The sequence below is a fragment of the Rhipicephalus microplus genome, chromosome 9 (assembly GCF_043290135.1).
Source record: "Rhipicephalus microplus isolate Deutch F79 chromosome 9, USDA_Rmic, whole genome shotgun sequence".
NCBI lineage: Eukaryota > Metazoa > Arthropoda > Arachnida > Ixodida > Ixodidae > Rhipicephalus > Rhipicephalus microplus.
In genome coordinates, this window is record NC_134708.1 from 32335101 (window position 1) to 32349786 (window position 14686).

A 14686-nucleotide genomic window follows, 5' to 3' on the forward strand; every position below is an offset into this window, starting at 1 on the left:
GCTAAGCTATAGCGAGGAGTGCAAGAGCTCGTTTCGTGCACTCTTGAGAGACGCTTGACGTGTGGCGCTATCCGGATCTCTCCCTCCTAGTTTGACCGATCAGCCCCTGCTCCTCGTAGTCGCGTCCTTCAAATTGAACCTGCCGAAAAAATTCAGGCGTATTGCTTTCGTACGACGTCAGTAAATGATAACCTTTTGTATGCACACGTGTTGCTAGTGCTGGCAGCATCACACACGTGAGCAAAGTTTTCATGGTCCCTTGAAAGACATCTTTTTAAGGGCGAAGCTCCTTAGGGTGTGGGTCGTCCCCTCGTAATAGTTTGTTGCAGTAGTAGACATTTCTAGTTAGCTTTAGGAATTGCTCACTAGATGGCGTTGCGTGTATATGTCCTTGTCAGTTCGGGCTGTCACGGTGGATGGACGTGTTTTTTGAGCGCTCCGGATCGACTGCGCAGATAAGTGTTTTTGCATGTTTTGAGCTTGTCTTTATAATTATAACGCAGCGGTTGAAATCTTCGTAGCACTTATTTTATGGTACGGCTTTTTCGGGGGCCAGTCACCAGGTATTTATTAGTTAGTGCGGGTGTGTGTGTTTGAATTTTTGTTGTTGTTTTTTTTTTCTTTTGCCACCCCGTGGGGGAGGTGCGCGTACATTGGACACGCAAATTTTTGTAGTAGAGCTTAGACTTTCTTTTTTTTTCTCGTAGTGCAGGGCTCGAGTTTAGTAATTATCGAGTATAGGGACAATTGGTGTCAGAAAGACATGGTTAAAAAGACTGTAAAGTGTTCAGGATGTGGAATGGGTTTGAAAGTGGACCCAAGCGTGGAAGCGGATGGAGAAAAGGCTGACGCGAAGTGTAGGCAATGTGAGGTTGAGGAAAAAAATGAAGAAAATGATGGTTGCCAAGAGTGAACTGCTGATGAGAATCGCCGAGTTTGAGACTGCGTTGGCGACAGAGCAAAAGAAAACGAGGGCAATGGGAGAAAGACTGAAGTCCGCCGAGGAAGCACTAGCGAAGCTGAACAAAGAAGTGGCCTACGGAGAGAACAGTAGGGAACCGGCAACCAGAACGGTGGACAAGGAAGAGCAAGCAAGTTTGGAAAAAACAGGTTTAGCCGGTTCAACTGTCGCAAGGCCCAGCTTCAGCGAGGTAGTGGTGGGGCTGGGAGGGAACAAAGCAGCCGGCGTCACAGGTGCAAGTAGCCCCCAGGTGCAGGACGCTCCAGCTGAAAAGTCACAGCATGTGATAATCGCCGGGGACTCGAATTTAAATCGATGCACAGAAACCATCAAAGAGGGGGTAAGAGGTGACAAGAAGGTTGCAGTAGGGGCGTTCCCAGGACGCAAGCTTGAAGCACTCATGAGGCAAGCGAGCGCAAAACTCAAAACAACAGCCGATAGACGAAACCTTGTGATGATTTCAGGTGGTTTAAACCATGTCTTAAATGAAGATACAGCAGGACTAGCAGCCACACTGGCGAAAGGCGTCGATGACATGCGCGCCACTTCTCCTAAGGTACAGGTAGTGATATGCACGATACCGGAGGTACCGGTACGTGATAGCAACCTGCAAAGAGCGGTTGTCAATGCAAACCAAGAGATATGGCGGATGAGTCGAGAGAAAGGCTTTGAGGTGGTGGAAATAAACAGAGAGGTGCATAGGTGGGGTGGTTTTCAACGAGACAGAATTCACTTCGATGGGCGGCTAGGTCATGAGGTGGGTTGGCGACTTGCAGGACGCGCAGTAGCTTTTTTGGGGGCAAGTGAGCCCTTTGGGGTGCAGGATAGCTAGTAACGAAGAAAACAACCAGGGAGACTCTTCGACAGGTGGTATGAACAGATACGATTCCAAAGTGGCACCAATATCTAAGATAGGTGGAGTCCGGGGCATAAATAGACGTAGCCACGAGCGCCGAGCCAATTCAGACATAGGGTATATTAACATGCAGGGTGGTAGGAACAGGCTGAAGTGGGAAGAGATAGAAGAACAGCGAAGGGAAGAGAGGCCGATGGTATACGGTTTTGTAGGAACACATCTCAGGGACATAGAACAACCTCCGAATGATCCGGACTACGCGTGGGAATATTGTAATAGAACAGAAGGCAGTAGAAAGGGGGGTGGTATTGGGGCATTCATTCATAAAAGTACAGACTGGCTAAGGGTCAAGCAGGAGTGCAAGGAACATTTATGGCTAAAAGGGAAAGTGTCAGGTCAAATGACACTCCTTGGTTTCGTGTACTTGTGGACGGGAGCAAAGGCCAGAGAGGAAAACCAGGCAATGGTAGGGTGTATATCAAAGGACATTCGGGAGTTAGGAAGAGAGTGCGAGATAATTATACTAGGAGACATGAATGCGCACATAGAAGATATAGATGGGTATACCGACCCGACAGGCAAAATGATCATGGATATGTGTGAAAGGCTTGATTTGATCATTTGCAACACTACCGAGAAGTGTGAAGGGCAAATAACATGGGAGGTAGGAAGGCTGCAGTCGACGATAGATTATGCACTGATGTCACATAGGATGTACGATAAGCTCAGGGGAATGCACATAGATGAAGGAGGCTCCAGAAGTCTGGGTAGTGATCACAAACGTATCAAGCTAAGTTTTGGAAGAGCAGTGAAAGTGGGAAGTAGACAAGATGAGCAACTACAGGAAAATTTTTATCCAGAAAGGCAAATTGAAATAGCCATTAAACAAATTGAGAAAGTAATCACGGAGGATAATAAGACAGTGTGGACATACACGAATGTAATTAGACTCTTTGAGCTAGAGCTTGCTAAGACGCGTGACAAGTCTCCCCGGAAAAGAAGACAAAAACCCAAAAGTTGGTGGGATGAGGAAGTTAAGAGAGCCATACCAAAACGTCAGGAAGCCTCTAGGGAACACAGACATGCTAAGCAGTGGGGTGAACCGACAGATGATGTTGAAAGAAAATGGGAAACCTTTCTAAGCTGTAGAAGGGATGCATTCCTACTGATCAATGAAAAGATTAGAAGAAAGGGAGCTCAGTGACTGGCAGAAGTACATAAAAAAGATAGAAAGGCAGCTGCGAAATTTTGGAACTATCTAAACTCTCTAAGAAATGAGACGAGCCTAGAGCAGAGTTTCATAACTACAGCCCAATGTGCTAGGCTAGAAAGGGGACGAAGCTATTGAATATATAAGAACAAGGGTGACAGAAAAATTTCAATAAAGGAGAACTTCATGCACCACAATAGACAAGGACGAATCAAGTGGTGCGATTGCTCCATTTTCACAACGAGAGTGGGAAAGGGCTGAGAAAAGGGTTCCTAGTAGTACATCAACAGGCCCAGATGGCATTCCAATTAGGCTGATAAAGACATTAGGTCCGAAGTCTAAGCAGGCTTTGAAAGAGGCAATGAGCACAATAATAATCGATGGTGAAGTTCCCGATGGATGGAAACTTAGCAGGATGAGCATGATCTATAAAGGAAAGGGGGACAAAGCTGACATAAACAACTACCGTCCTATAACAGTGACATCAGTGGTCTACAGGCTGGCGATGCAGATTATAAAGGAAAGACTGCAGGCATGGATAGAGGATGAGGGGGTGCTGGGGGAACTGCAGAATGGGTTTCGGAAACACAGGAGGTTGGAAGACAATCTGTTCTCTCTGACGCAGTGCATCGAAATAGCAGAAAAGGAACACAGGTCCCTGTGGCTAGCATTTTTGGATATCAAGGGAGCGTACGATAGCGTGGTTCAAGAGGAATTGTGGGGAATACTGGACACACTAGGCGTGGAACATGTAGTCAATAATCTTTTAAAGGGTATCTATAAAGGTAACAAGGTAGTTATAAAGTGGGAAAAACAGGTATCCAATCCTGCAGAGGTAAAACGGGGGCTTAGGCAGGGGTGCCCCCTGTCACCCTTATTATTCATGATGTACCTACAAAAATTAGAGGCCAACTTAGAGGGAAGTGGACTGGGCTTCAATCTCTCTTTAGTCAAACAAGGAAAACTTATTGACCAGGCACTACCAGCATTAATGTACGCAGATGATATAGTGCTAATGGCCAACAACAAGGAAGATTTGCAGAGATTGGTGGACATCTGCGGTAATGAGGGAGATAGGTTAGATTTTAGATTCAGTAAGGAAAAATCAGCAGTCATGATTTTCAATGACAACGAAGGCAGTGAGCTTAGAATACAGGAGGTCACGCTAGAGATAACAGATAAATACAAATATCTGGGCGTATGGATAAGCAATGGGACCAAGTATCTGAGGGAACACGAAATATACGTGACGACTAAAGGTAACAGGAATGCAGCGGTCATGAAAAATAGGGCACTGTGGAATTAAAATAGGTATGATGTTGTGAGAGGAATATGGAAAGGGGTCATGGTTCCTTGGCTGACGTTCGGCAATGCGGTCTTGTGCATGAAATCGGAAGTTCAAGCAAGATTAGAAATTAAGCAACGTGGAATAGGTAGGCTTGCTTTAGGAGCTCACGGGAATACACCAAATCAGGGAGCACAAGGTGATATGGGGTGGACATCATTTGAGGGCAGGGAAGCTAGCAGCAAGATAAAATTTGAGGAGCGATTGAGAGAAATGGGGGAGGAGCGTTGGGCTAGGAAGGTCTACTTGTACATGAAGAATGTCGATACAAAATGGAGGAAGCGAACCAGGAAGTTGACTGGTAAATACTTAGAAAACAGCAGGTGTCTAAACCAAAAAGAACTATCGGTTAAGAAGAAAGTGAAGGAAACGGAGACTGACATGTGGAGAATGGGCATGATTAAGAAGTCGGCACTAGAGATCTATCGATCTTTTAAGCAGGAAAATTCCAAGGAAAGGATCTATGATAATACTCGGGGTAGTTCTCTACTGTTTGAGGCCAGGACGGGAGTACTGCGAACCAAGACATATCGGGCCAAATACGAAGGGGTAGACACAGTATGCAGTGCGTGTGGAGAGGAAGAAGAAACTGCCGAACACTTGATAATGTTCTGTAAAGGGCTTCACCCTATAGTTCAGGATGATGGCGCAGAGTTTTTCAAAGCACTGGGATTTGGGACAGCGAGGGCAAAATAGACTTTAAGCGGGTAGACTTAACTAGAAGGAGGTTATCTGATTGGTGGCTAAAGTCAAGTCACGAGTGAAAATTAAACCCTTCACTGCGAAGTACGAATCCTCAACTTCATTATTTAAAGAAAAAAAAAAGATAAATGTAATGGTTAGTTCACTAAGTATTACGGCTAGGTGGCGTTAGCTGCCGCCCGATCTAAAGGATACAGCCACATCCATCCATCCATCCTTGAAGATATCACTAGAAGGCGTTAGTGGTTTTAGTATAGTTGTTGCTTAGAGAGGATAGATGGCGATGATATAAAAAAATTGCAGCATATCTATGAAGTGAATGATGAGTGGGGCGAAGCGTCCGTCCGTCTGTCCGTTTGTCACACAGACAGACAGACAGACAGACAGACAGACAGACAGACAGACAGACAGACAGACAGACAGACAGACAGACAGACAGACAGACAGACAGACAGACAGACAGACAGACAGACAGACAGACAGACAGACAGACAGACAGACAGACAGACAGACGTTTCGCTCCACTCATCAAAATTCACTCCATGGATGTGCTGTGATTTTTTTTTATTCAGTTTCTTTGCAGTTGATTGCATCGACCCACCCTTTGCTTTCGATAGCCTTGTGCAGGTAAAGCGCCTTTGCGCTGCTTGCGGAATAGGATGCGTCCCAATCTTTCTTCCACTCACGTTGTTTCCGGTGCCTTACAGATCGGTCCACCTGTGTCTAAGCGATGATGTCATATGATGACGTTCAAGCGGTGCCATGCTATGATACGTAATAGTGAGAGCGACATCACAGTGATATAAGTTCTGGTGATATTGGACGCCATTTTGACGACATCACATGATTATTTCTTTTTCTGCATTGCTTTATGTTGACGTTGCCGACGGTCAGTTATCGCTTTTTATTATGGTTTAAAACTTATCTTAAACCGCGGGGATGTGACTAAACTTAAACCACGGGAAAGACGAGGGAGTGACGTACACAACCCTCGCCATGAGCTACTTCGCATCTAATATTACTCATCCAGACTGAGGCTTAAGGCTTGATCTGAGTCTGAGTGAGTCCGGGTGAGTTGATTCATGAGTTCGCCGACCTATGGACTCCCCTTCAGTATCCCTGTATCGTTTCGCACTACTTGGAAACTGTACCTATGATTGAGTCTAGTTACGACTGAGAGACAGAATTAAACGCCTATTATATGTTCTGCGCGAGAAGAAAATTGGCAGATCCCACGTACACTGGTAATCGATGATATGCGAAGCACAAACGAGGGCGATTGATATGTTACTTGAAACTCGGCACAAGGTTACGAGGCGCGCGCAAATAATGTCGTACACAACTTCCTTGTCGTTATTATCATGTTTGGACGTGTCATTTACCTTCGTCGTCTATTCACGCCACGTGATACCGAATTTGGTACATATGTGAAGCTAGTGAAACGGCCGCAAGCACGCTATGAGCGTAGCAAGTAGTCATGTTTTACATGACACGCATGTACTGATTATCATGTTTAGGCGTGTCATTTACCTTCATATTGGTAGGAAGCGCAGCCACTATTACACAGAACACACAGCACAAGCGTTGTGTGTCCTGTGTAATAGTGGCTGCGCTTCCTACCAAGATGGATTCATAGAAACTGGCCCGATGCAATTGTTTATTCATTTACCTTTATCGTCCGATCGCGTCACGCGATACCCAATTTGGCATATGTGAATCTAGCAAAACAGTCACGAGCGCATCATAAGCGTGTCATGTAGGCATGTTGTTACATGACACGCATCTCATGATTATTATCTTAGCACCAGTCACATACCTTCGTCATCCATTGAAATCCCGTTATACCAAACTTTGTATATGTGAAGCTAGTGGAACAGCCGCGAGAGCGTCATGAGCGTGACGTACAGTCTTGACTCGTGACTTATATGGCATGCAAGTCATGATTTCCGTGTTAGGTTCTGTCACTTCTGTTCGCCATGCAGTCATGTCACACCATACCAATTTTGCAACATTTCGCGTGATTGAAACCACCACAAGAGCAACAAGACCATGAAATGAAAATCGTGACATACATGTATTGATAGTTATGTTTAGACTAGTCAATTATGCTTGTCATATAGTCATGTTGTGCCATACCAAATTTGGTATCGATACTATTAACGAAAACGGCCAGGAGAGCTAAACTTCATACGCGATGGATGGATGGATGGATGGATGGATGGATGGATAGATGGATGGATGGATGGATGGATGGATGGATGGATGGATGGATGGATGGATGGATGGATGGACGGATGAACGGATGGACGGACGGACGGACGGACGGACGGATGGATGGATGGATGGATGGATGGATGGATGGATGGATGGATGGATGGATGGACGGATGAACGGATGGACGGACGGACGGACGGACGGACGGATGGATGGATGGATGGATGGATGGATGGATGGATGGATGGATGGATGGATGGATGGATGGATGGATGGATGGATGGATGGATGGATGGATGAATGAATGGATGGATGGACGGAAAACTGTGAAGGCCTTATGTTTGCTCACTCAACCAGCAACACAAATGTGGAACTGCAGGGCAAAATGCAGAAACGCATTCGCTAGGACAACGCGTGAATGTGATCGCTCTATTGTGATCGCAGTGTCGGCGTATTGAGCTACTGGACGGCTTTCAGCTCTCCCATAGTTGAGTATCAAGCACTCTAAATCGTTAACCACTTTTTTTAAACACGCCTCCTTGGTTATTTTAGCGGGACGACTCAGTGCTCTCTCATAGTTGAGTGCAAAGTACTCGAAATCATTAAACATTTTTTTTAAGCAATGGCTCATTCGTACCCGCATACCCGCATACGAGCGGCACATAGCCGCCCGTGGGTATCGGCCACTGTTTGGTGGGAACTGTTTGACGACGTACGTGACGGGATTGTGGCATTATTCATGTCTTGACCAGCGCGTCACATTCGTCAAACCATCTTACCCTTCCATGCGAATTTTGCTTCACGCCAAGTAAAGGAAGTGACCACGAGAGCAACCAAACGTAAGCGGCTAGATAGATAGATAAGCTCAAAGTTGCCGGAGCTCGCTTATAAATGCTTCGCATTTAAAAATCAAGGGTCGTATGATTAGGCCTCGGGAATGTCTCTTCCCTAAGTGGTTCTAAGTGAGAAAGGAAAAGTGAGCCCCGTAATTGTCTGCATCAGGGTGCGACACCTCAACAGTAGCTCACAAGGGATGGGGGTGAGGAGGGATTAAAAGGATAGGATTAAAGGTATATATATAGTGAAAGATGCTCTGGGGGTGTGAGCGAGGACATATAAGGGGATAGGAGAAATAGGAAAGATGAAAACACGGTCACAGGAGTCCGAGGACGGGGCACCACTTGCGAGAGCTCTTGTCGGCGTCAGGAGATGACTGACGTAGGGCAAGTCCAGTAGGTCAGAGCTACGCTGTCGTCGGAGATCGGCGTCAGGAGATGACGCAGGGCGAGCCCAGTCGGCCAGAGCTACGCTGATGCCGGAGATCGTGAGGGCACAACCGGTCGGCACGGAATCCAGCAAGCGAATCCGGGAATGTTTTGAGTATTAAGTGATTACAGATATTATGTGATTCTGTGCAAGCCTAGTGACCATTTGTGTTCTATCTTCTCCATTTCCTCCTAAGAACCGTCATCTGTGATATCATCGCAGTATTACAAACTACATCACAGCTACGCTCTCTTGTTTGTACACGTCCCAGTGATGTCATTCGGTTGTCTTGTGCAATTATATTCACCTGGACTCCTGTTACTATAGCATGAAATAAACTTTTCTGTGCCTCCAGTTTATGTTTTTGCCCATGTATCTGAACTTTGTTTTTGTATATTCGTAAACGTATGTCCAGCAAGCAAATGTCAGGACGTTGAAATGCGATTGAAGTTCCCGTGTGTAGTATAATGATTTTTTTTCTAAATACATAACGAAGCGTTAATCATTCATCTTTTATTTCAAACACTGTCTAAACACTTGTATGGCTTGTGTGTGCTTGGTAGAATAATCGGCCATTTTGAGAACGAAACATTATCTGGGTGGGGATGCAATGCCAGGATGGAAATGAACACCAATCATCAACCAAAATTGACTTAATTGCACAGCGCAAAAAATAATAATAAAACAAAAAACGAGGACATGAGAAACTACACAACACAGCGCTGTTTTGTGTCCTTTCTCATGTCCTCTTTTTGAAATTTTTTTGTGCTGTGCAAGCATGTCGGTATATTTATAATTATGAGGGACGTCTTAGTAAAGAGTTCCGGAAATATCTACCCCGTGCTGTTCTTTATAATGTGCATAGAAATATGAGCACACTGGACGCAACCTTTTTCGCCTCCAACGGAAATGCGACCACCACTGGAACTTTAGCTCGCGATATGCAGGTCAGCAGAAGTTTGGGCCTCGTTCACTCTACACAGCACGGTTTTGATCGGCGCCTTTCAAGCTAGCCGCGATGTTTACGGCCTATCGGAAAAGTATATCTCAACGGGTATGTGCCAGTGCGTGGCCTACCAGAAAAATTTCATCATCATAAATGGATATGTGCCACGAAAATTGGGTAGACCTTACTGCTCGGCACTGGTCCTCCTAAAATGACGAAGGCAGCAGCGAGCCCAACAATCCAGTCGGCATGATCCGCCCGACTCTTAGCTTATGCCTCCGAGTGGGTAGGTGCCAATAATCCAAAGAGCATCATCATCATCAAAAGGCTTCGAAGCGATGATTTCGATCCGAAGATCCGTTAAAAGTATTCGAACATAATATTCATATTAATAAATACCTCGAAAATAATTCTCGGGAAATAATTTTGAAATGTGATAAAGTATAAAACATACATTCCCAATTCATGGGGTTAGGTAAACTCAACCGTCTGGTCGGCTTCAAAAATTAAGTTATCGTTATTGTAATATCGCTTATTTTCTTCTTTTTTTCTCACTTTCTTGTTCTTTATTTTTTGTAATGTTTTCTTTTCTTTACATTATTTTTTGGTAAGCAACAGTGTTGTTGCCATCTATGGATACGGTATGTTTTCTTGGCCAGTCCCCCATATTGAGTATATACCACGCTGTTCAGGCTACAAACAAACGCCCACTGACGGCAGTGCGTGCGAGTTGATGGGTTGTTAGGGATGTTTACGACCGTCCAAAGGGTACCATGGCAGCACCCAGGAAATCGCGCGTGCCGGGCTGAGCAGCACAACCTCTCACAATTCCACATTAGTGACCTCGCACCCAATTCAGTGGAATTTAAAGATGGTGTATCAACAAAGTCCTTCAATAGTTTTTTTTTTTTTTTTGGTATTGAAGCATTGCAGCGCTGGTTGGCTAAATTATGCTGTTGCACCAACTCAGGAACTGTGTGGACCAGTCGGGGGCTTACTTGCTGATGCTTTGTGATGAAAACTTTAAAATCAAATCAAAATATTTCATACGTACGAATTGTCTGACTTGGGCATGTGAGGAGCGTTAACACTGCGCACCAAGGAAACGAAAAATGGCCTTCCTTCGAAATCTCAAAATCGTTACAGTATTCCTTTAAAGCTGCCTCCACTGCACGTAACAAGTTAAGGCGGAGAAGCCAACAGTGCACAAAGAAAAATAATTGGAACTTGATTGTTGCAGTGGCAGCGCCAGGATTTATTAGTGGGGGAAGAGGGGGGGGGTCCTTTAGGGTGGCAAGTAGGGTGGGAGTATACGCGTTGTGTTTTGACTATGCTTGCTTTTTTTTTTGGGGGGGGGGGGAGGGGGGGGGAATGCGCGGCCAGGGGGAAGGGAGGGAAGGGGGTGGGGGTGCTTATAGCTTTTTTTCGGATTGTTGCACGAGAAATGGCAGAGTAAAGTTATACTAAGGCTAAAGCTTGTATGAAATTTTTCAATTAGCATCTAATTATTCTATCAGCTTGGCGTACAAGTGTTAACCGCGGGCCTGAATAATATTCACCCTTCATGATGTTTCGCACTTTTTTGCGATTATGCGAACCGTTATGTGACGCCAGTAGCTTGGTAAGTGAGATACTTCAGCCCAGTCCCACGCCGCATCACCTCTTTTAAAAGGATACAATTGGTTAATACGTGCACGAACAGCCATTGCCGTTTGGATCGGCAAGCCGAAACCGCGAATGAGCGGCGGGCAGGGAGTCAGCCCAATCGCCATCACCATCGCCGCTCCACCCCGAAGAAATTTCGTGGACACCGTTTATTGGTGGTTCGGCGTAGATGTTGCGTGTCGCTGAGCGAGTGTTTCGTTTGGAATACGCGATCGCGTTGCCTCACCTGGTCCCGAAGAGTTTCTGAACCTACCGTTAGCAATTTCAAAGGTAAGTCATGATCTAGCGCGTTTTCCATACTCGCAAAGCCGCCGATCGCCTCCGACCCATTCATTCGCTATGCCGCGAACGAGAGTTTGAGCGTCATCCAAGACCGGTTTCGGAGTATACAGCTGATTTTGCTCTGCCCCCGGCGCCTGTTCAGCTCTTAGTATTTACTAAGATCATCAATAACAGTTTAACGCGTGTCCTTAAGTCATTTGCTTCGCTAATAGCCACGCATCTTCCTTTTGCGATGCACCGATGTGAGAGGTTGGTTTCATCGTGCCGATGAAGTCTCAATTAATCGTTTCTTACGACGCGTATATATTGAATTGGAAAGTGGCGCCACTGGATTTACTAACTATCGCTGACATGCAGACCATGCAGCGTGGTCTTGCTGTCGGTCATGGTTAGGCGGTATTCTTCGGGTCTGCTCAAGGATGCACTTTAATTGCCATGTCGCTGTTCTTAGTTTTTTTTTTCTCTTTTTTTCTGCTCCATTACGGGTATGTGCTGTCGCGGGAAAATGAACGGTCGCGAAAACCTCCCTGCAGGTGTTCGGGACACAATGCCGACCGTATCTATGTAATGATGGTGTCAAAGGAACTTTCTGTGCTCGTCATAGATCTTTCATTGTCTTGCATAATTTCCTCGTTGTTCAATCTACAAGGTTCTGATTCGGGCTCTAGGCCAACACTCGCGCATGGAGGCATACGCATTCACTAGTGTTAGTGCCGCAAATTTTCAACGTCTCAAAATAACACTAAAGCATGAAGTGTAATCGCAGCCAGTTTGCCTCACGTGCAGTTGCTTTTGTGGTTTTCTTTGCAAGGGGGTTCCGCTCAGCTGGAGTTAAAAACTTTATAACTGCTGTCGGTCGCAGTGGTCCATTTTGCTGGTTGGCGGTTCTCATCAGTCAGCAGCACTGGCTCATTGATACCCTGCTGAACTTAATTTGACTAAGTCTTGTAGGACCATGTGTTTTGTTTGCTTTCTGTGTGCTGTCTACTGTATTCAGTTGAATCATCATGCTAGTCCTTCCAAGAACAGCATTACGTGGGTCGTGGTGTAGTACACTGTACTTGCGTTTTACTGTGAGTTTAGGGAAATGAAACAGCAAGCGAACTGAGCACTAGGAAAACGAGGACATACACACAACTTTCTAGTGCTCCATCTTTCGCACTGTTTTATATTCTGAGTTGTCGTACCAACGCACCCAAGCATCCACTTACTGCGCATTGTCGTGAAAAGTACAAGGCTTCCACTTGCTTGGAACGGTGCACTCACGTCATTTGACCATGCATCGGTCGAGTAACTTCAATTCAGTCTTGTTCACTGCATGGTTTCACTCAACATGCTGTGCTAGCTTAGCCTGTAGCTCAGAAAATTTGTAAGCTCGTGGGTGCTGATGGGATTCCTGGCTACAGCAGCCCCTTTCAATGTCAAATTGAATGAAAAAAAGACCTGTGCAATTTAAAGAACTTCAATGTGCGAAAAATTCTGGACCCCCTTCCCCATTGCAGTGTCTCTCATAGTCTCACTTTGGGACATAAAACTCCAAAAGTTATTTGGGTTTATACACAACCTACATATGCTCATGCATCACTTTATTATTATTCTTCCAATGTTTAGATGTCGTACACCGTGTTTACACTAATAAATGAGCAAGTGGGGTCAGAGGAACCTTTTCAATAAGTGTTAGTGATGTGCTGTCCTTGGGTTTGCTAAATGTGTGTATCATAGGGCGTACAAAGCTACCTAGCACTCAATCCTGAGATATGAACTGCTGTGGCTACATCCTGAAAGGTGCAGATGGGAAATGTTACCTTGTTTTGATTTAAAGCGTTCGCTGCTCTTTGTATGATACTACTAATCTGGAGCTGTTCAACTTGGCATGGTTCATAGCCTGCTACATAGCTTTTAGTGAAAAAAATATTATCCTTGTAATGAACATAATTTATGTAAGGGTTTGTGAATATTAAAAGTTCTTCAATATTGAATAAATAGAGTGCCATTCAACTAAGTGTTTGAATAGAATAGATGTCATTTGTAAATACAAATATTTTTTAAATAGTTTATAAATATTTCAAAGTGTTATTCACAGGTAAGAAATTTAAAATTGATGCATGAGAATGATAAGTTTCACCTCCTTCATGTGAAAAATATGAAAAAGCATAAAAACATGAGTCTACATAGTGGAGCAAGCTCAGTCGCTTGGGAAGCCAGACTTTATTGCCAATACAATAGTCATTCATTTTCTCTGAATTCTACTGTGCATTTTTTTCAATTTGTTTATTTATTTCTGATGCTCATTTATGCTTTTAATGCCAAGGTTATGCATATGAGGGCATAAACGTAGTTACGTATTAATTGCAGAAATGGCAGCTGAATATCTTGAAAGCTGTTCAAAAAGTACTGAATGTTTACTTCACCTTAATTCTTGCACTACCTTATGCGATCTGAAAGATCACTTTCACGTAACCCTAAACTTATGCACATTGCATTACTAAAGTCTCTGCAAGCTGTGTCTAGTGTCAGCTGACTCCTTCCCAGACCGGCAAATTTTCTTAATTCGATCACGTTATTATTGTGGCCTCTATTTAGTGTACCTTTTCTTGGTGCCCATTGATTGACTCGAACTGTATATTGGCTTTTCTAATTGCATGTGTGCTATACCAATCTTCATTTTTCTTGTAATTTTTAGTTAAAGAACAGACCACAGCAGTTTGCTTTCTTATGCACTGCTGTGTTTCAAGCTTTTGTTCGAGCCTATTTGTGAAGCTGCGTGTTATGTCTTTGTCACAGCGACACTTTGAATCATGACCCACACTAGTCCAGGTCATGATGGAACATGGTGAACTCTGTGGTCTCAGGCAATCTAGATCAAGACCGATCACTAGTGAGGATCAGCGGGTGACTACGCTCAATTCTTTCATCATTTGCAATTGGGTCAGTGCTTGCGCCCTCTGTTACAGTCTGTTAGAGAATGTTAAAAATAAAGCGGTCATATAAATGTAAATGTGAACATAAAAGAAAGCTTCAGAGAAACAAGAGTAGTTTATCGCAAAATTTACTTATTGTCCTAATTCACATTTAGTTTATAAATTTGAATTTTTTTACATTACCGTGCAGTTTTTACCATTGCAGTCGGCCACTAGATGACAATTGTTTGCTCGTATAACCCACGCCTACAAGCAAGTTATTTTCATTCGAAAAAGGAGGTTCTATAACTCATTTTCAGGGTATCTGATGGATGTTTT

At 44.3% G+C, this 14686-nt stretch overlaps 1 protein-coding gene across 9 annotated transcripts in view; it reads left to right on the plus strand.

Annotated features, from left to right (window-relative positions):
* The first annotated feature begins 11271 nt into the window (after positions 1-11271).
* Creld (Cysteine rich with EGF like domains) overlaps positions 11272-14686 on the plus strand; it is a 40578-nt gene continuing 37163 nt past the window's right edge. For 7 of the 9 annotated variants that reach the window (XM_075873435.1, XM_075873436.1, XM_075873437.1 and 4 more), the window contains exon 1: positions 11852-11932. In XM_075873435.1, coding sequence (XP_075729550.1) covers positions 11867-11932 — 66 coding nt within the window. In that variant the 5' untranslated portion in view covers positions 11852-11866. Of the gene's footprint in view, positions 11436-11674; positions 11697-11851; positions 11933-14686 lie in introns of those variants that run through there. The other 2 variants (XM_075873431.1, XM_075873434.1) reach the window with 2 other exon arrangements.